This window comes from Boleophthalmus pectinirostris, unplaced genomic scaffold, assembly GCF_026225935.1.
Source record: "Boleophthalmus pectinirostris isolate CB_2022bp ecotype Guang Dong unplaced genomic scaffold, ASM2622593v1 HiC_scaffold_8, whole genome shotgun sequence".
NCBI classification, from domain to species: Eukaryota; Metazoa; Chordata; class Actinopteri; order Gobiiformes; family Gobiidae; genus Boleophthalmus; species Boleophthalmus pectinirostris.
Window position 1 is genome coordinate 35,785,236 of NW_026571515.1, and position 22,703 is coordinate 35,807,938.

The following is a 22,703-nucleotide window of genomic DNA, read 5'->3' on the forward strand; positions in this document are numbered from 1 at the left end:
TGTTACATTCTTTGAGTAATCCAAATCTCAAAATACTCTGTTCCACCTTGTGATGTCATGTAGTGGTAGTTTTCAAGTTAACAGCTCCTTTTACCTTTTGTTCAGAAGAGAGTGGCAAATCCAGGGTTGAAATTTCCCAAATGATTCTAGTGAAAGTGTAGAGAGTTTAAAAATGTAGTGGAGCACTTCCTGTATTACCACATGACATCACAAGGTGGAACGGAGTGTTTTCTCTTTGAGGGAAACACAACTCCAAGTATGTTTGGAATGAGGAAACACGAGTATAACATAACCTAATATGAGCCCTTTAAAATATAGTCATTGTGTCCCTGAGCAAGACACTTCATTCATGCTTACTCTAGTCACTGTTAATGTGACAGAAAGGAAGGGCATCTGGCATACAAAAGTCAAATTTTTTATCAGTCAACAAGTATTAGGGGTGTAACAATAACCAAATTATCGTGATATTGTATCGTCAAAGTTCTAACAATAATATCGTGGACCGTCACAATATATCGAATTACAAGTATCTTTGCTTAAACTAAGAGTTATGGTGCAGCAATAGCTAAAAAAAGACAGAGGGAACTACATAGACCATGATCCTTTGCTCCATTTCAGTACAGACTACTAAGCACTTTTAAGTCTCAGTTCTTTGGATTAAGTCTTGTCAAGGAATTTTAAGAGGAAAAAGTCACATATTAACAGTTTTGTTTTGTTAGCCTCCACGTAATATCGCAATAAATATCGTACCGTGAGATGTATATCGTGAAAATATTGTACCGAGAGATTTGGATATTGTTACATCTCTAATCGTTAGCCTCTCCTCCATATCATGAGCTTTCCCACGATATCGCAATAAATATCGTATCGTAAGGTTCATACCATGGCGATATCGTATCGTGAGACTTGGATATCGTTACACCTCTAACAAGTATTATTATTAACCAAGTCATCACTGGTTCACTGTTGCAATTCAAATTCTGTTAATCGAAAAAATACTGTGTCCTGTTATGGATGCTACTTAAAACACATCAATTTCAAATATATGAAAAAAAAACAGCTATTAAACACTCTAGCAAAACGTATATCTGCATTCTCTGACATCGACTTAACATCTCTCCTTTTTACGATCAAATAAATATAGATTTCGCTTCAAGAAATCCAAAATCTCATTCCACCAAATTCCATCACTCTCTCTGTTTCTGTCTGTGGCATATTTCTTGTGCAGCTCTTATCAGACCTGAGGAAAATGGAACTGTCACTATGTTAGTCTTTTGCATTGATTATGTCAGTGGATGAAACATAAACAAGACCAGTGTTTAGAGGCGTTTTAAATTACTTTCGGGAGGTACTTTTTTCTTTGAGGTTTTGGTGCTTTTCGCATGACATAAGTTTATTTGCTAATTATCCTGACCAGCCATTTACTAAAATTGTCATCACAAACACTAAATACAACACTTTACTCAGCTGATTTGGTTTGCTCAAAAAAAAAAATTAAAAAAAATAAAAGGGTCTATATTACGCTATTTTCTGATCTATGTTATGATGTTGTTTTCACGTCAAAAACAGACCTGGAGTTGTGTTTTGTTCTTCTCTCAAACGGAATAGTAGTAATAGTATATATAAATGAAACAAAACACAACTCCAGGTATGTTTTCAATGAGGTAACAACATTATAACATCACTTAAAGCTCACAAGAATCCATTTTGTGTAATATAGGACCTTTAAATTACAGGTTTATTCAATGTACTATTAAAGTAACAGGGATGGTTGGTCAGGTTAATTGTTTTCAAATGCATGTCAGTACATTCTATTATAATGGAATGTTGATTTGTTTCAGTGGTTCAATTCTGTACATACACAAAGCAAAATATTCAAGATATTTTTGGAAGAAATGTTTATAATCCATAGGGCAGTACACAGTGGGTTATCAGTTCAACCCTTGCCCGGGCATAATGTTGCTGAGTCCCTAGGTGAAACAGTAGAGTTGACATTGCCCACTTCAGTCATCATATACTGTATCTAACGTAAAACATAAAGCTTCACTAAGCAACTTTTTGAGTAGATGGTATGTCTCCTGCTTGTCTCTATGGAGATGTTTACCACTTTGCCTTAAATGTTCCACAGTATTATCCAGGCTGGCGCCACCTAGTGCCTCTGCTCAATTTCATTTCTCTCCAGTGACTAGGTCAGGAATCAGAATACACTAGACCAGGGGTGTCAAACTCAAATTCACAGAGGGCCAAAATTAAAAACTGAGATTAAGTCATGGGCCAAACTAAATATTTATTGTAAAATTTCAAAAACATCTACATGTTTTCTCTTTTTTCGAGATATGTAATGTTAAACCTTTTCTTATTAAAATAAATGTTTAATAATAGTTTTGCTTAAACAGTGAATCTAGAACAAGCATAATATAAAACAATAACAAAATTTTGTAGCTGGCGGGCCAGCTCTAATGCATATATGACCTCGCGGGCCAAATATAGTTATATCGTTCGCCAAATGTGGCCCCCGGGCCTGAGTTTGACATGTCTGCACTAGGTTCGTAAAAACCCCGGAAGTGCGAGTTTGGGCACCAGCCAATCAGCGAAGAGCCATATATTCTGTGTTGTCAACAATTCCTGAGATGGAGGATTTAAAGCCGGAACAAAAAGAATGTTTGGTGAATTTTATCAAGGGGAAAGACATTATTGCCCTTCTTCCTACAGGATTTGGGAAAAGCTTAATATATTAGTTAGCCCCGTCAGCGGCGCATTACATATGTCCCGACCAAATAGCAGTGATTGGTTAAATTAAAAAAGTACCCACCTACTGTCGAGCGAAGACGGTTTCCTGCTGATGAATCAGGCTACCACAGTACAGCATTAAACTTGTCCATTTAGTCAAGCATACACCCTTACACTGAGCTGGGTTGCCTCTCCTCAGATCAGACCTGTAACTTGGCCTAGTGGCAGCAACTATTTTTATCCATAGAGATAAATTAGTTAAATGCCACATTGTGGGACATTTTGAAACATAGTCATAGAGACAAGCAGGTGGAGCCTCACAGTGTACCTTTAAGTAAATGATTTTATGTTTCTATATTGGATTTAAGGACTAAGCTAAAGAATAAAACTATTACATCATCCTATTTTCATAAGAATAAAGGCTTGGTATATGTATTTAAGTACATTTATCCCTGTGTGTCCCAAAAACGTACCGGTTGAACTGCTAAAACAAATTATCTTTTCCACAGTATTTTAATTTATTGACCTTAATTACTGTATGTCTTTATTTAAAATGTAAAAGTTACTCATTTGTTTATTTATATTTTAGGTTCCAAGGACAAAGTAACCACTCAAACCTCAAGCTTCCCCAGACTCTCCACTTCAGATGGACCTTCCTCTCCAGCCTCTCCCTCCTCTTCCTCCTTCGCCGAACTCTCTCCCAACTCCAAAATCAATGACGAATTCTCCGGAACCCGATCTAGACATAACCACACCGCCGTCCCAAGCTCTCCTAACAGAAAAACAACCACCAAACCAGCTAGTCCACAAAAGTATACCGAAGGCAGATTTGAGTATGGGGAACGTTCACACAGTCCGAGAAAAATGGAAAAACCGAGCGGCTCCTTGGAAGATGTGACTTCGGAGAGGAGGGAGAGAGGGCAAAAAGAGCGGCGTTCGGCTAGTCCCAGGAAGGGGTCTAAGAACGAAAACGATCCCCCAAGTCCAAGGCGTCCGGGCGGGCAGCAGCCGTACAGACCCCCCGCGGACGAGTGGAGGTACAGCGAAGATTTGGAACGCCGAAAGAACAAAAACGCAGATCCAGATGTTTATAGATCCAGGGAGAGGGTTTCTTCTGAAGGAGAAGGAGGGACGCTTGAGCGTAGAGGGAGGCGAGAGAGAGAATATCAGAATTATAATGAAGAGATAGTTCGGAAAGAGCCAAGAGGGTCAAGCAGTAGCGCCCAGGATCCGAGCTTGACCAATGGGATTACTACAACTACTACTACTGCTACTTCTGCTAGTACTACGAAGAAGGCGCAGATAACCCCAGGTCCGTGGAAGGTCCCGAGCACTGCGAAAATTCAGTCCCAAATGGATGGAGCCTATGAAGGAATCTAATCTGAGCCTTTTAAAAATGACAGACACATGAAGTAGCAAGTTATACATATATATTTTTAGACAAATCACTGTGTAACCGTTGTTGTTCACTTTTCACTCAGTCTGCCTTGGTCTGCTCACCTTCCACGCATGAGTTTTGGATTCTTTTTGGAGGGATTTTGAGCCAAGATGAAGAAAGAAGAAACTGCTCCTCATCGCAGACACTGTGAACTTTAAATTTGGTGATGAAGAATTTTACTTTTTACAAAATGAAGGTTTGGGGAAAGTATACAACTGATTAAAGGTGCACTATGATGCCACCTGCTTGTCTCCACGGAGATGTCAGAAATGTTCAACAGTACGGCACGTTTCTTTGCAGACACCTTGCTCCATAGGCTCGGCGTTCTCTCAGGGGCGGTCCTAGATTCCAAATCCTAGTTAAGACCTGGTTCCGTCCTGGTTTAGACCTGGTCTAGACCTGGTTTAGTCCTGGTTTAGACCTGGTTTAGTCCTGGTTTAAACCTGGTTGAGTTCTGGTTTAGTCCTGGTTTCATCCTACTTTAGTCCTCGTTTAGTCCTCTTTCAGTTCTGGTTTAGACCTCGTTCAGTCCAGATTCAGCCCAGGTTCAGTCCTGGTTCAGCTCTGGTTTAGTCCTGGTTCAGTCCTCCTGGTTCAATCCTCGGTTCAGTCCTGGTTTAGACCTGGTTTGGTCCTGGTTCAGCTCTGGTTTAGTCCTGTTTCATCCTGGTTTAGTTCTGGTTCAGTTCTGGTTTAGACCTGGTTTAATCCTCAGTTCAGTCCTGGTTTAGTCCTGGCTCAGTCCATATATGGCGCAAAAGTGATTGCTATTTGACAATTAGCGACAGTTATTTTGGTGAGAGTAACTTAAAGTGCTGCAGTAGTTGTGTAATGTCTTACATTTTAAATGCAGTAATATTGTAATGTAACAAATTACTTTGATATTACACTAACAAATCATAAATAACGCATTACAGTTTTGAAGTATCTTGCCCAACAATGGTGATTTTATTACTGAAAGATACCTTGAAAAACTCGCATCCTTACAGTACGCAGGCTTGCCTCTCCACAGATACGACCTGTAACTTGACCTACTCCCTTCTCACTATGAAGATGAATACGTTTGACGCCGTACTGTGTAACATTCTAACCAAAGCATTTCCATGGAGACAAGAAAACTGCATACCATCCACCAGATAAATTCCACAGTGCACCTTTAAATTAGCGTTCGGACTACAAAGATGGCAGACTCTTTTTTGTGTGTGTCTTTTGGAGTTTTTGACTGCACTTCTGTAATAGACTGAATGCATTCTCTTTTAACGTGCGGTGAGACAAGCCCTCACAAGCTTTATATGCATCAATCAACAGACCAGATACTTGTGGTTCTAAATATGTTCGTTTCCTGTGTGTTAATATAAAGAGCATAATATTGTAATTTATTCAGATAATGTATAAATTAAACTAGAGTAATTTGTTTTCAATTTTTACAGCTAGAAAATATATTGTTTTGTCTCAAACTATACATTCTATTACAGTGTTTTCAAATGGCCACACAAGCTTGGTTCATCCACTGTGTGTACGCTTCCCTCTGTAGGGCCTATGTATATTTTGTAGCAACGACAATACTCACAACTATTATTTAACCAAGTAATGACACAACAATGAAGTAGCCTATTGTAAATGATTTGAATCGGAAGCTTGATTGTAACTAGTGTAAACTTCATCTTATTTTCTGAAATATATTTTTACTAGCACAAACCACGTGACACATTGCTTGCTTCCATTTTAACTTCTAGACTTATTTTTCGATCAATGTTTTTATTTAATTTTTGACCCGAAATGTGACTAAACATGTAATATTTTTATGAACAAAGATAATGCCTGTCACTTTTAGGTGTAATGAAGTTTGTGTTGTTTTTTGAAGGATTTTATAACTGGGGAAACTGGTTTGAAGTTGTTATATGAAGTTAGAGGGAGACGAGGCTTGATTTGGACTGTAGATGTGTGGAGTAGAGCGACATCTAGTGGCTCATTCATTCCATTGCCTGTGCACTTGCATCTCCTTCAACAATAGTCCACATACATGATTATTTTTGATATTTTGGGCTACTGTACTCCCTCTTCTTATCCATGCTGTTAACCATTTATGATACTGTGGCCTTGCATTGCTTCAATCTCTATGAAAAGTTTTAGTTTTGACATCATGGTAGTTGTAAATGTTTATAAATTGTACAGCACCTGTATAAAATTGCCTTCATGCATAAGAATCCTATGTAAATCGTTTCATTATTTTTTTAAGGGACTGATACAAAATGGGTGGATAGATATAATCTGGTCATGGCATTCTGTTCATGCACTGAAATAAAGGTTTACTGAATAAAATCATTCAAGTTTCAAAGTGATTCATTTATACCATTTTGTGCTGTAAACTTAAGTCAATTCTAATTTCTGTCAAACAGAGACGTAATTTAAGTTTAAGTTAAGCTGTAGGTAAGCAGTTTAAGGCTGCATATAAATAGCGATAGTAAGTGTAAAGTAGTCGTGTTACTTAGTAATATGTCATTACTGTAGCCGATACTAGCTCTTCGTCTGAAGCACGGTCAGGGTTACTCGCTCTCTCTGTGTGTTCCCAATTTAACCATGACGTCAGCTGAGACAGAAATGCGTGCGTGCTGGGCTGCACGCAGCTGTCTCTATAGACTACAACTCCCATGAAGCTCTGCGCCTTCAGAAAACTACTCAACCCATGATGCCACGTTTTACGCACGCGCGCCCACAGGATTCACACGGGCGAGGACTACAAATTGACAGAAAACGGACTACAATTTTGGGAGCACCTGCGCAGAAAGAGTTTGAGTGCTTTAAATGAACTGTACGTGCAAAGATGGCAGCTCAAGTCGACTTGCTCCGTGTAAAAGTAGGAGAAGAAAGGGTGAGGGACTGTTTGGATAGATTCATAAAAGAGAAGAAAAAGAAGAGACCCTTGTCACCGCAGGCGGACAAACGGGAGAAAGAGGTGAAGAAAGTCAAGCTCCATCATCATTATCACCCCCATCACAGACCACACGCTGAGCACCGGGCGCACAAGCCGCACAAGCTGCAGCCGAACACCGCTTGTGTCGCTCCCGCTCCCTCTCCAGCTCCTGTCCATCGGCATTTCAGCGACAAACATGCGCTGCACCACCACTCCCATAACAACGTCCACCACCATGGACACAGCCAGAACCAGGGCAGCGGGACGAAGAAGAGCCTGCTGCCCGCCACGCCTCCTTCTAACGCCGCTGCACCTCAGAGGAAGACCCCCACAGAGCAGGTGCCCAAGAAGCGCCCGGTGCCCACAGAGCCAGCGGCGATCTTTTCATTCACGCCGCTCAAAATGGTCAAGGCCAAGGATGCACAGTTTAAAGAGAAACACCGGGAGAAGAAGGGAGAGGAGCTCAAACTCAAAGTGAAGAAGGAAAATGCAGAGAGAAACTTAAAGATCCCCGATGTCAAGAAAAAGAAAGGTGAGTTGGATCATTTCAAGGGGCACTGATTAACTTTTCTGGTGGTGTGTCCATTAGATGCTTTTCTTCATGGAAAGGTTATGAAATTACTTTGTCTGGAATGTTTGACAGTATAGTATTAAACCTTTCTATCTTCATGGAGACCAAACTGGACCAAGTTACAGGTCAGATCTGTGGAGAGGCGACCCCGCTCACAGTGAGAATGCCTGTTTTTGTAGGTATTTTTGAGCTACAAAACCACCTGTAATTTAATACATGTAAGATAGAGCTGTTTAATGTCATACTGTGGAACATTCCAGGCAGAGCAATGACATATCCATTGGAAACAAGCATCTGATGGACACCTAACGAAAAAGTTATATAGTGTAGCTTTTAATGGGCTACATCTGGTAAGAAAACTTTAGTAGGGATTAAAGTATAACCTTTGTAATAACCATGAATATGTGTATTATGAGGTTTTAAAAATATTGAATTTGTTGCAATCCTATACAACAATACGTGCAGGTGATGTTGTGTTTACATATTGTGTAAACAGAGCTAATGCCCTTTTATCACATGATTGTAGCAGTAGTCTTGCATGTGTGATGGCAGTGGCACATTGAGTTAAGGTTTCCACGCATTTCCTATAATAATAAATACGGGTGTAACGATATCCAAGTCTCACGATACGATATCATCACGGCATGAACCTCACGGTACGATATTTATTACGATATCGTGGGAAAGCTTATGATTAGGAATGTAACAATATTCAAATCTCTCTGTACAATATTTTCACAATATACATCTCACGGTACAATATTTATTAAGATATTTTGTGGAGGCTAACAAAACAATATGTTCCTCTTAAAATGCCTTAGGAAGACTTAACCCAAATAACTAAGACTTTAAAGTGCTTAGAACTGTTATTTCTTTTTGTTGTCTACACTGAAACGGAGCAAAGGATCATGGTCTATGTAGTTCCCTCTGTCTCTGCATCATAACTCTTAATTTAAACAAAGAGACTTGTAATTTGATATATTGTGATGGTCCATGATATTATTGTAAAAACTTTGACGATACGATATCACAATATTTTGGTTATTGTTATATCCCTAATAATAAATCATAGTAGCTGATGGTAAGTGGCTGATTGCAACTGGAAGGGCATCTGGCATTAAAAAAAAAAGTTTGGTGCAGCAGGCGACCTCAATTTAGAAGTGTCCCAATTTCCTAAGATATTAAATAGTAATATGTTCTGTTCTATATTTTTTTAATATAATTTCAGATGCACTTTAAGAATTTCACAGTTTTTGCAAGAAATGTACAAATTTACAATCTACAAATGTTGTTTTTTCAGCTGACAATAAGTGCGTGTTTAGGGTTGAAAAGTGGCACCACTTTTTGTAGCTATTGTGAAAAACATTATTCCCTTGTTCCCTGTGTATTTCTACTGACAAAAAATAGGTTAAACTTTGTGTCAGTTTCCGGTCCATGTGGATAGGCCCAGTAACTACAGGTTTATTAACCATAAACCAGGTCAACAAATGTGCAATCAGTTAAACAGCAAACTTATCCTGCTGCTCTTTTTTAAACTAGGTTATAGTGCTTCTAGAATATTATGTGATGTGAACGCAACCTGTTTGTACTGCACATGGCAAACCATTAACACATCTTGTTAAAGGGCCCATATTGTTTCCTAATCACGAACATCCCTGGTTTTGTTTCATTCACACATGTTTAACACGTAAACTCTGCATATTTAGGGTTCTCTCAAATGGAAAATAATCAGTTTCAGCTTGTGATGACGTGCGGTAATAAACGAAGTGCTCAACCGTGTTTTTAAACTCATAACACCTTCACTAGAGTCATTTGGATGATTTAAACCCTGGTATTGTCAATTTCTTTTGAACAAAAGGTAAAAGGTAGGTGTTAAATTGAAAACTACCACTACATGACATCACTAGGTGGAACAGAGCATTTTGAAGATGTAGAAGAACTAATAATAAAGAATGACTCAAACATGTGTGAACGAAACAAAACACATCTCCAAGTATATTAGTCTAACACAGGGGTGTCAAACTCATTTTGGTCCGGGGGCCGTATCCAACCTACTTTGATCCCAAAGGGGCCGGATCAGAAAACTCATGGCATATAAACCCCAAAAGTAACAATAAGTACAAATATTTGTGCAGAGAAACACAAATCTATTACAGAAATCTTTTTTTTAATTGATGAACTCTTTCTTTCACAAAATATTATACTATTAAGAACAACCTGAAACTTTAAGAAAAATGCAATTTCAACATTAACAGTGTTTTAACAACATTAACTTGTATGTAAATAGGAATAAGTTAAATTTTCTCGGAAAATCCTGCACTTGGTGTCCACTTTTCTCATTTTTGACATTTTGCTGATGAGGGTGTCACGGTTAAAAGTCAAAACGATCGTCCTTTAAGAGCGTTTGGAAAGAGGCAAGTCTTCATTTGTGCTGCTCTGGTGGGAGGGGCCACGCACAGAGGCGCTGGAGACGCTGATATGCTAAGCAACGCAGAAAATTACCAATATTTTAATAGAACATATTATTAAAATATTTTAGTAGAAAATCAGATGAGGGCAAGATTAAAGGTCTTGGAGGGCCGGATCTGGCCCCCGGGCCATATGTTTGAGACCTGTGGTCTAACATGTCTCACAAGAATATATTTTTGTCTATTTCTAGAGACAAAACCTCATGATGAGAACCTTAAGTCTCAAACACTGGAGGAGTACCTGCTCAAGAAGAAAAAGAAAAAGAAGAAGCATCGCGAAGAGGAGTGCAGCATTAAAAAAGTCAGATACCTCCTGAACAAAGAGGTGCAGACGGACCTCAAACTGTGCAGAACTCAAGACCGGCCTGTGAAGAGAGGAGGGAGAACCATCAAAAGCCATATCCCGTATCTCCACGCACTGAAACTGGGTCACACACACTTTATCTCCCATCAAGAGCACTATATCCGCAGCTCCTGTCTCCAGACCACCTCCAGATTTGGGCGCTTTCTTCATGAGGAGAAACAGCCCAACGGAGGGGGTTATGTCCTGCATGCATACGCTGACGAACTGGCGTGTCTGAGCGCTGAGGAGCTGGAGGCGTTTGCTCAGGAGTACCTAGACTTGGCCTTCACAGAGCACCCAAAAGGTGCGTCCAAATATGCCCTTTCTGTGATCCACGGAGCTGCTAATTATCTGCCCGACTTCTTGGACTATTTTGCGTTTAATTTTCCCAACACGCCAGTCAAAATGGAAATTCTGGGCAAGAAAGATATAGAGACTACCACAATCGCTAACTTTCACTCTCAGGTATGTCAGTCTGCATTTTTTTATATTATAGCATGTTGAGGAAAAATACATCGCAACAATAATTTGTTATGCAGGGGTGCACCAACTTCATATTGCTATAATTTTATTATAGATATTACCATATTATGGGACCCACTTGATGTATTCAAGCCCATCAGAACAAGTTAAATCTGTGTAAGTGGAGCTAACAGCCTTCTAAAAATTATTAATGAGAACCACTGGCCTAGACCAGCCTGACACCAGCTTCCTGAAAATCCACCTTACACAGAGACACACAATATGACATATAATTTTAACTGTCCTTCTGCTTTTTGTCACAAATCTGTTCATTTACATTCATTCATTCCCAGCACATCCCTGACAGTTATGTGTTGTCCAGGTGAGCCGTACATACTGCGCTGGGACGTACCGTGCTGGCCCAATGAGGCAGATCAGTTTGGTGGGAGCCGTGGATGAGGAGGTTGGAAACTTCTTCCCAGAATTCCTCAACATGCTCGAAGAGTCACCCTTTTTAAAGGTCTAACATTGTTTTATATATGTAGATTAAAATTAAAAGTTTACTTTACTAAACCTTAAATCTGTCCCAAGAGGCAGACGTGGTCAAATACAACTCTGATAACCACTCTAAATAATGCTGATTTATTTAAATTACAAAAACATAGAATATGATGCCCAAGTTGTCTATATCATAATTTGGTGTTTTGGTTCAGTAATTCAATCATAAAGCAGAATAAGCATCACTTGAGTCTCTCATTTGGGTGTCCAGTTTCAAAGGTGAAATCCAGTTGGTTCAAACGTCATTAGCTAAAGTCCAGCTCCTGCAACCATCATTACTCACAGCTCATGTCACCTCCTTGAGTGAATTCTGGAGGAATACAAAACAACCTTTATCAAGGCTGTCCAATGCACACATCACTAAGTGAACTGGATGCGCTCTAAATCAGTCTGGAGAAGACGAATAGGTCCATCTTGCACTGTCAGAAACCGACCCAGAAATAATCATTCCTCCAAAACTGCAGCACTTAGATGATTTGATCTGGGTTGCTAATATTAGCACAGTGCTATGTATAACTCTAGTCTGAATCAGTTCCACTTGTTGCCTGTAGATGACGCTGCCCTGGGGTACTCTTTCCAGTCTGAGATTGGACTGCAGGACTCAGAGTGACGATGGACCCATCCTGTGGGTCAGACCTGGGGAACAGATGGTGCCCACTGCAGACATGCCCAAGTCTCCTTTCAAGAGACGCAGGTGCTGTACACTATAAATAACATAGAGCTAAGGAGTGGTACTGACAAAAATGTATTATTTTTACATCATCCAAATAATGAGATCAGATTATATGTTTGCTGTCATCCAACACTTTGAAGTGTAGATACCTTTTAGATCAATCATACTGTTTCTGTTTAGCTCCAGGTACCACCCCTCCTCCCCCTCTCTCTCCCCTTTAGGCCTCTGGCAAGTTTAGTTTCTTTTTCCTTTTTTGCAAACAATGGAGAAAAAAAAAACTAATTTCAATATCATATTTTAAAGTACCCATCTCTTGTTATGGTGATCTGATGATTTGATATGTGATCTTTTTTGTGCCTGTAATATTGTTGTTCCAGGTCAATGAATGAGATCAAGAACCTGCACTACCTGCCCAGGACCAGTGAGCCCAGAGAGATGCTGTTTGAGGACAGGACTAAAGCTCATGCAGATCACGTGGGGCAGAGCTTTGACTGGCAGAGCACTGCGGCTGTGGGCGTGCTCAAGGCTGTGCACTTCGGAGAGCAGTGAGTTTATTTATGGATTAAAATACCATACATTTGTTTGTCAGAGTCAGGTGTAACTATTATACACTTGTACTTGCTTTTATATCAGGGGTTTCCAAACTATGACCCAGACACATTCTGTAGACTCAGGTTTCCTGCTGATTTGGCCCAAATGATCATAAGTAATAGCATAACTTAATGACCTCAATAAGACCCGTTTGTGGTACAGACCAAACAATAATGTTCCAAGCTTTTGTAAATTTTGTTAAATGCACCAGTTTGAATGGTCCACTGTTTTGTATCTTGATATGTGGCCCTCTGTGCTTTACACCCTTGTATTTACAAAGGTATTTTGTTAACAGTAACCCACAGCCTCGGATCACCAAAGACGTTGTGTGTTTCGACGCTGGAGACTTCAGCGATGTTGTCCACAGACTCCAACTGGACATCTACGAGCCCCCTGTGTCACAGGTAAGTTTAACTATTGTTCTACCCATAGAAAAGCCTGCTAAATCTGACCAGGTACATCATTCATATGCACTAAAAGACAAGACAGCATTGTAGCCACTTTATATAAATGTTTGCTGTGCATGTTGGTCAGTCTGCTTGTTGGTTAAATTAGTCCTGCTAGGCGACTGCTGCTGTTGAAATATATGTAAAATCCTACAAAAAAGTATGACCATAACATTGCACCACCTTCAAAGTCAAAAAACTAAATTTAGGCATTTAACTCATGTTCTCTGAGTGTGGGATGACTGCTGGAGTTTGATGCTGAAAGAATTTACAAGTCATAAATATTCTCCCTCTTACTATAAATCCTTGTGTCTCCAGTGCGTTCAGTGGGTGGATGATGCCAAGCTGAACCAGCTGCGGCGGGAGGGTATCAGGTATGTTCGAGTCCAGCTCTGTGACGATGACGTTTACTTCATCCCCAGAAACGTCATCCATCAGTTCAAGACTGTGTCTGCAGTCTGCAGCCTGGCCTGGCACATCCGTCTCAAACAATACCAACCCGAAGAGCATCACCCCACTGACCCCACTCTCGCCAATGACCCCACCTCCATCCAAGATGCCCACCCAAGCGGCCCCACCCAAACCTCTTCTCACGTCTTTGTTCCCTCCCCCACGCGACCGGACGCTACTGTGACCCCCTGCGTGCGACCCCAAGGGGGCAGTGTGCAAGGCGGGGTGGCCAACACTAGAGACCCAGAGTTCCAGAGACCGGCCACACCTCCTCAGGAGCCCCAGCCAGCCCCCCCTCAGCCCACCAAGTCTGCGTATACCCCCCCACTGCTCCCCCTAGTGGCTCCAGAGCAGTCTGCATGCACTCCTGTGAACGAGCCTGCACTTCCAAAAGCTCTGGAGCGAAGCACAGAGCTCTCACAATGAACTGTTACTGTGGTGCTTAAACTAATGTTTTTTGGAGAGTTTTGGTTAAATTTGGAGGATAAAGGATTTTACTTTCTTCACAGGAAGCATTGAACTGGAGATATTGCTTTAAGGTAGACTGTGTTTTTATTTTTATTTATTTTTTAATTATGCAAAGCTATAATTTTATCATTTTATACTTTTATAAACTCTCAGAACATATTCTGCTGTTTGGCCAAATTTTTATTTAGGATTTGAGCTTTTTAAGTTTTACAAGACGCAAATTGACAATATTAACTTTACTTTTTAAAATCTACTGAGATAGATTTTTTCAAGATCAAAATATCATTACATCATTACAATTTCAGATATGTCAAAACATTCACAGAAAAGTGAATTGATTTCAGTTCGAAATCAAATTGCGATCAAAACTAAAACAAATCTTAACTTTGTATTGTTGCACTTTACTGCGTTTACTCTTGATCCTTGATGATTTTCAGAAATTCAAGGAATCTCATGTATAAAGTACTGTTTTATATTTATATATATACTCTACAATCGCCATTCAGACACATGACTTCAATAGGTATAAATAAAATATAACTTCACAATAATATTCAGAAATAATGTCACATTTTCTGTTTCATGTAACTGTCTTTGTTTGATGCATCAATTTTTTATACATTTCTTCTGCAGAGTGCATATGAAGCTGCACCTGCATTTTATGTTTTCTTTTAAATTAATAATTTAAATAATTATTTTTGTAGAGTGTATTTTTTTATTTATAAAATTTCAATTTCAGACATAGTTTAAAGTTGTTAGTATCAGAGGACATATGGCGCCTGCTGTTGGCAATAAGTTTGATTCTTCCCTTTGGGGTTGTGTGTAAATATTTTGTTATAACCCAGGTGTGTTGTGTATTTGAGATATTTTTTATTTTGGAATCTTGATTTAGTTGCTGTTGTGTTGTTCAACTAACTTATGAAACTTATGTGTGACTTTGTTGTGAAGTATAAGTGAGGGCCTTTAAATACTTCCAGTTCAAAGGTCACAGAATATCAGAATATTATTATTATTATTATTATTATTATGGTTAATTCTTCCAGAAGCCTTTCTTTTGATTTTAAAAGTCACACTGCCCTCCTTCACTTCGGCAACCCTGACCCCAAGAGCTAACTAACTCACAGTTCTTCCACAGTCAGACATGGACTGAACCAGGACTAAACCAGCACTTAACCAGGACCTAAAGAGAACTGAACTGGGACTGAACGGGACTAAACCGGAACCAAACCAGGACGACTAAAACAAGACTGAACCAGGACTTAACCAGGTCAGAGATCCATGTATTTTTTCCTGAATATGAGTAGACTGTTTATTTCAAAGCGAAAAAAAGTTAAATCACTTGGAACGTTCTTCAAAGAGTTTTCCTTTTCACAACTGCACAATTGCATGTTTTCCAATGATTGGCAAGTTTTTTATTCAATGTAAATACAAATTATCCAAGTTTTTGAATATATTTTACCAGCATTTTTGCCCATATTTGTCAGGGGATCCAATGTGAACTGAGGGCACTGTTATTCATATATTCCAGTTGCTCTATCATAGCCTGCCCAGTGCCTTGTGTAAATGAACGGCCTCATTCTGCTGTGAGGTACTTAAGATGGAGAGACTTGATTTATTTAAAGCTTACATAACTTATGTATCTGCATGAGTGGAGGAAAATGTATTGTAATTTAAATGCCTTTGTTAGAAACCTCATTTAGGAAAGCAAAAATGTGTTAAATAAACTGTTGATTGGAGCACTGCCTCGTCTTTCTGTTCCTTTTTTAAAACTAATTTAGATTGACTTTGTGGGATCATTTTGTTGGTTTTGATGCATTAAAAAAAAATCACAATGTACATAATCATGGAAGTAAAGAAGAACCATTAAATGAAAAACTTTTTGACATTTTGAAATAAAAATTAGTATGACATGAATTGGCAACATAAAATAATGTATACTATGTTGCCTTGCTTTCTCTTGCTATAGCCTGCTCAAAAACAGTTATCCACTTAAACTCTATTTGATAAGAGAAAAATGCCCATCTATTTCTATAAATAAATACTGTGGTGGGATTCTTCAAAAAACTCAGGCTTGGGTGGTTTATTGTGCTCTCCCACACTGCAAAAAAGCGCAAAACGTGCCTGAATGTTATTTACAGTGTTAGTTCTTTCTTTAAACAGTTTAATTTAGAAGCACACACTTTAATACTTTTATAAACCGTAATTTCTGGAATATAAGTCGCTCAGGAGTATAAGTTGCACCAGCGAAAAAATGCGCAATGAAGAAGAAAAACAACATAAACCGGACGATAAGCCGCACTTTTTGGTTAGTAATAACAACAGAATAGAGAACAACAAGCTGAACAGGCGTTAATATGTTATGTAACATATTACACAGTTATTCAGAAAACTATAGCATAAACAACTTAACATAAGTTTACCAAACTCACGATCTCACTCCAAATCACTAAATCCATTGAATTCTTCATCCTCAGTGTCACATCTGCGCGACATCCGGAGGTAGACCGTAGATCCACGGGTAAACGGGGCGCCGCTTCCTCTTCTGTGTAGCTGTCGTCAGACTCAGCATCAGTTCTAGTTAGAATTATTCCAGCCTTTCTGAATCCCGACAGGATGGTTTCGGCTGTCAGTGAAGTCCAGGCTTTATCCATCCATCCAATGACTTCCAGGAAAGTTACATGGCACATCCTCCCGGTTACTGTGAAGCTGTCTTTAGCCAATCCCTCACAAGTTTCTCGCTCACTCCAAACTTTCTTTCTGCTGCCCGATTACAGTTTTAAATGTTCAGTGGGCCTAAAGTATTGGTGCGATCGACTGACATGATCCAGACAGAAGAGCGGCTCTGCAGAGACCAGCGCAGTGACAGTGGTACAGGAGGAACGGGAGCAGAGCGCCCTTAGCTTAGCTTTGCTAAAGTAGCCATTTAGCTAGTGTATTTAGTATTTATCTATCTTGTAGTGTATTTAGTACTTTGCGCATAGTTCAAATGTTCCATGTGGATTCACTACATTCTTTGTTAGAAGTTTTAAGTTTGGAGATACACCGTGACTTCTGGTAAGTGGACCTTTTGAGTTTGTAATTGAGTAGGAGAAGAAGCACGTACTGCACAGACGTACGTGAGCCTTGTACGTAAGCGTTGTGCCGTCAGCACGCACGGACGACGCTGCTGTTGCTAAGTGCATCTTTTGAGTGATACGCGCTCTCTTGCAAACTTTGCAAACCTTGGCTGCGGTCCAAAACTTGTATCTGAGAACTTCAATCGACGATTTCTGAAAAGAAGAGGCACAAGTCCGACAGAATTTCACCCAGACTTTGGCTGACAACCTTCTGCATCGGACTACGAGACGTTTCTGAGGAACACGTGAGGTTTGTCAGTTTCCTGGTTCATAGGCCTTATGGGTTTTCATCGTGTTACTGAAAAAGCAATCATTAACTCAGCAAATGCCCCTTTATCAATGTCTAGGTCATGTTTATGGTATATTTTATTCCAAGAAATGTGAGCTCTTATGCTTCTAATCTCCTAAATATCTGCTGTAGTGTCATGGTTTTTCCAATGACTCCACCTAAAATGAGTTAGGTTCCAGCGGTCACTTAACTGACCACTGACTCCAACTAGAGCCTAATAATAGGGTGACTATAGTGAGACGATACATGCAGAAAAGCAACCTTAGCAAATAAAACATGTATTGAGGTACTAGAGGAGAACTCCTGCTGCTTTTGTTGGAACATTATAGTTAAGCATGCAGGCCTTTTCCCAGATTGTTCAGGCTAAAATTCTTTTTTAAAGATACACCTGATTTTGTTGGACTCTGACAAAATAAGATTACACATCACCTCGCAATCCCTACAGTCTACTGTATTGTTCAATTAAAATCTGCACATACCCAGAATTTAGATCCCAAATCCTATATAGTATACTGACAAGTCTTGAATTTTCATTAGAATTTCCTTCACAGGTTGACAACATAAATAGTATAACTTACATGACAAGTTCCACATGTCAAATGAAAGCATATGTTGAGCTAAATTAAAGATGCAACATTTCTTGAATAGTCCCCAAATGAATGGGTATGTTCATAGATTGGTTTAAGTGATCTCCAATCAGTTGGGGTCTTAGAAGTTGTCTATACAACAAACAAAAAAGAGCTTAAAGTCATATTTACCTAAGTTTAATCATAATATAGTCTACTACTTTTAATACTTTATTACTAATACTTTTAATACTTTTTATTTATAACGAAGTACAGTTGTTTAAATATGTAAATATAAGTTGTTTTAACTGTCAGCACCTTGAATAACTATAATGATGTAATCATTAATCACAGTTATTTTTGCCATAATAATTGCAACACCAAATTTGAATATGGCCCCATGTCGAGTGTTAATTGAACTCTTTATGTTCTCAGCTCTGGTTTTAAAATGTGAGCTCTGGTAGCACTGGTGTTTGACACATTCTTTTCCTCTCCACAGATCCGTGTGGTCCTTGGCCCGGTGACCCATCAGGCGTCCAGACGTCCTGCACAGGACCCCGGCTCTCGCTCTGAGTCCTCACACACACAGACACAGACACACACACACGCAGACACACAAACGTTACAAACTCCTGCCTCCACAATGCCTCCTCCTACTCCTCAGCTCAGCTTTTCTGTCCTGCCTTCTTCCTTTGTTTTTAGTGACCCGGTGTTACCCCCTAGGTCTGTGCCTGCTCCCGCTGCTGCTGTGTGCCCTACCCTCACCCCTGCTGCCCGCCGCCCTACGCCCACCGCTGCTGCTGCTGCCCGCCGCCCTGTGCCTGCTGCTGCCCGCCGCCCTGTGCCTGCTGCTGCCCGCCGCCCTGTGCCCGCCGCCGCTGCTGCTGCTGCCCGCCGCCCTGTGCCCGCCGCTGCTGCTGCTGCCCGCCGCCCTGTGCCCGCCGCTGCTGCTGCTGCCCGCCGCCCTGTGCCCGCCGCTGCTGCCCACCGCCCTGTGCCCGCTGCTGCCGTCAGGGGCCTTCAGATAATCCCTCGCCCTGACGCTGTGCTTTCTGGTTTCAGGCGTCCTCACTGTGCTCCTCTGTCTCGGAAGCGCCCCGCTTGTGCCGAGCCCGCTCGCCCCGCGAAGGTTCCGAGGCTTTCCTCCTCTTCTCCTGCCCCTGCCCCTCTTCTCCCGCTGCTGGAGCTGGACGCTGCCCGCCTGTTCCCTGGACCTAGGCCGGACTGGGTGGTGCAGATGGAGGACTACCTGGAGGAGCGTAAGAAGGACTGGAAGGACAGGACAAGGTCAAGTGAGCCACAGAGGCCATTTGCTCCCCAAAGACACAAGTACTCCTTTTATTTTAAGAACTGATCCTCTTTCTGTTTGTGTTTCAGTCACAGAAGAGGATCTGGAGTCTTGCTGTTAAGGGTGACACATCACTTGTTAAACAGCAAATGCAAACAACAAAACAAAAAAACAAGTTTAAATTAGTATGCTGTAAATAGTTTGGTGTGAACAATTTTTAAATAGGTTTGTGTGGTGTATTTTTATGTTGTAAATAGTTTGCCGTGTGTGTTTTAGTGTGAACATTTTTAGATAGGTTTTGTGTGGTGTAATTTTTTATGTTGTAAATAGTTTGCCGTGTGTGTTAGTGTGAACATTTTTAGATAGGTTTTGCGTGGTGTAATTTTTATGTTGTAAATAGTTTGCTGTGTGTTTTAGTGTGAACATTTTTAGATAGGTTTTGTGTGGTGTAATTTTTATGTTGTAAATAGTTTGCTGTGTGTTTCAGTGTGAACATTTTTAGATAGGTTTTGCGTGGTGTAATTTTTATGTTGTAAATAGTTTGCTGTGTGTTTTAGTGTGAACATTTTTAGATTTCATTTTAAGCTCCTTAGCTAGGCTCTTGCACCTTCTCCATGGATAAAGGAAAAACAAACAATGGGAAAATGTGAAAAGGGGTGAGGAGGGGAAAAATGTCGGAGTGATAAAACAATATACAGTACAGGTAAGTGTTTTATATTGACAGTATTAAATTATTGAAGTACAGTACATTTATTTGTCTGTTTTTCTTCCAGTGAGATGGGCCTTTACAGTGCAGACTGTGGAGAGGAGGAGTGGAGGAGGAGGAGGCTTAAATCCATATTATCATACAAAATACAGGTACACTAGAGACGACTATAAATTGTATTTGTCCCTCCTCCGACTTTATTGTACGTTTGTGTTTGGTTTTCATAGGGACAGAAATGGGAGACATGTCAAAGCAAAGAAGCCAATGTGAAAAGAACACAAGATCATACAGTATGTCTGGCTCTTTTGGACATTTGAGGATTCAGTGGGAAATCAAGATATGCACAGGGCCTCTTGTTCCAGTGTCCTCCCCGAGGTCCGGGCTGGGTCTGGAGGGCTGCTGAGGTCCTGGGGTGGGACTGTCGCGTGTCCAGCTCAAGAGACAAAGCACCATGGCCTGTGTTCTCTCCATGCTTCTCCACGACGACCCGTGTGCTGTCCACCAACTTGCAGGAAACGCCTCCTATGTCCCCTGTATCCCCGAGTAACAGCCCCCCAAAGTGACAAACAAAGAATATACAGTACAGGTAAGTTTTTATATAAATTTACAGTATGAAGTTGTTCAAGTACAGTACATTTATTTCTCGTTTTTGTTCTTACAGTGAGATGGAACTTTAGACTGCAGGCTGTGGAGAGGAGGAGGCTTCTATCCATGTTATACAAAATACAGGTACATTGTCAACAACAATGAATTGCATTTTTCTCTCTAAGTATATTATATATTTGTGTTTTGTTTTTGGTTTTTTTCTGTGTTCCCAGAGTCTGCCTGAGGTCCAGGCTCAGGTTGTGTGTCCAGCTCAAGAGACAAAGCACCATGGCCTATGTGCTCTATATTCTGCACGAGGACCTGTGTGCTGTCCACCAACCTGCAGGAAACACCTCTGATGTCCCCTGTATTCTAGAGGAACAGTCTCCGAAGCAACACTGAACCAAAACAACACGTGTGGCAACTGAATGACAGCACACATTTTTCCTGTTGTTTGGGACTTAAATACAGGAATATATGACAAATATACTGAACAAAATGATGAGTATTGATTCATTATTACCACATTACTTTACAGAAAAATAATACTTATTTCTTTTCTTTTGAGCTTTCACCATCAGGCAAGTGTGATCCTGCAGAAAGAGAGGAGGAAGGGAAAACACTGAAGGTAACAAAAGCAAAGAATATATAGTACAGGTAAGTTTTTTGTTTATAGTATTGAATTATTGAAGTACAGTACCTTTACTTGTCTTTTTTTCTTACAGTGAGATGGAACCTTACAGTGGGGGCTGTGGAGAGGAGGAGTGGAGGAAGGAGGCTTATATCCATGTTGTCGTACAAAATACAGGTACACTTGAGAGTTCTATGGATTGTATTTGTCCCTCCTCCAAGTATATTGAATATTTGTGTTTTTTGCACAAGGTCCAAGCTGGGTCTGGAGGGCTGCTGAGGTCCTGAGGTGGGACTGCCGTGTGACTAACTCACAACAGGTAAGTTTTTTATATTTATAGTATAAGTTATTCAAGTACATTTATTTGTGTGTTTTTCTTCCAGTGAGATAGTACTGTGGAGAGGAGGAGGGGAGGAAGGAGGCTTATATCCACGTATCTTATATCCAGGGACAGAAATGGAAGGCCACTGACAAACGTGTCAGTGATATTCAGTCTTTATCGGTTCCTCTGTCTTGTATGCGATTCAGCTCTGATAATCTCAGAGTGACCCTGCACCCCATTTCGGCCTTTATTGCAAAACTGGTTGACGGCTGTATCTAAGTGGATGTGGACACTTTTCAGCCTCCTTCCCACACTTCTGCTGAGCAACAGTGTTCACACAGGTTGTGCCCTGTCCAAGCGGCGCATGGCATCCTTTACCAACACCGTGATGCTACGCAACACAGTGAACACAAGGCCCTGGGAAACCTGAACATTTTCCTTAAACACCATAATGTAAGTACTGTAATGCACTGTCCTTACGCACAACTCATTTGTAAGTGCATTCATGGTGGACAACAAAATGTATTCTATTTAATTGACTTCTGGTTTGTTGTCTTCTTAGATTCAGGAACCTCCCCCTGCTCCTCTCCAGCAAACCAAGCTCAGCTCAACCACACTTTCAGTTACTCAAAAGCCCTATTTATACAGGCCTATCCCAACAACACCGCCTGTCTCTGCTCTCTCGACCCCCCTCCCTCCCACCCCGTACCTCTCGTTCATCCTTCAGCCTGAAGACCTCATCGTCTACAAAGGGTGGGTCCTGAATCGGTCCGGCTGACCACCTGAGACAGAGCCCCCATCCAGAGTCTCCTCCCAGCCATCACATCTCGCCATCGTCAAGAAATATCTTTACCGTATTCCATTGTTGTGACGTGGTCCTTGCTAGTGAAATACAACTGTGTGTCTGAATATGAAGACTTTCTGTCTGATATTAAGTCACGTGTCAACTGCCCCAGCCTAAACTTGACCTCAACAAGCTGATAAGAACATTCGCAGCCAACAGCATAAGCAATGTTTACTCTTGTATGTCGTATTTGAATAAACCCTTATTTATTCAAACTATTTAACTTGCCTTCAGTTATTCCACT

The 22,703-nt window shown here is 40.5% G+C and overlaps 2 protein-coding genes across 2 annotated transcripts in view; both read left to right on the forward strand.

Annotated features, from left to right (window-relative positions):
• Positions 1–4,125, forward strand: part of LOC110154019 (membrane-associated guanylate kinase, WW and PDZ domain-containing protein 3-like) — a 367,298-nt gene extending 363,173 nt beyond the window's left edge. The window contains 1 exon segment of the mRNA XM_055165821.1: positions 3,320–4,125. Within this exon segment, the coding sequence (XP_055021796.1) occupies positions 3,320–4,110 (791 nt within the window). The 3' untranslated portion in view covers positions 4,111–4,125.
• Positions 4,126–6,899: 2,774 nt separating this feature from the next.
• LOC110154018 (lysine-specific demethylase 9) lies at positions 6,900–15,844 on the forward strand. Its single transcript, XM_020917951.2, has 7 exons — positions 6,900–7,614; positions 10,313–10,929; positions 11,309–11,446; positions 12,036–12,178; positions 12,535–12,702; positions 13,044–13,152; positions 13,513–15,844. Exons 1-7 carry the CDS (start codon positions 6,993–6,995, stop codon positions 14,068–14,070), a joined length of 2,355 nt encoding a protein of 784 aa, XP_020773610.1. The 5' UTR covers positions 6,900–6,992; the 3' UTR covers positions 14,071–15,844.
• Positions 15,845–22,703: the final 6,859 nt, after the last annotated feature.

Bases quoted from the DNA above. Each gene is read 5' to 3' on its own strand.
- LOC110154018 (XM_020917951.2), top strand. From the start codon at position 6,993: ATGGCAGCTCAAGTCGACTTGCTCCGTGTAAAAGTAGGAGAAGAAAGG. The intron at 7,615-10,312 runs GTGAGTTGGATC...GTCTATTTCTAG, and splicing joins CGATGTCAAGAAAAAGAAAG to AGACAAAACCTCATGATGAG. The intron at 12,703-13,043 runs GTGAGTTTATTT...TTTTGTTAACAG, and splicing joins GCTGTGCACTTCGGAGAGCA to TAACCCACAGCCTCGGATCA.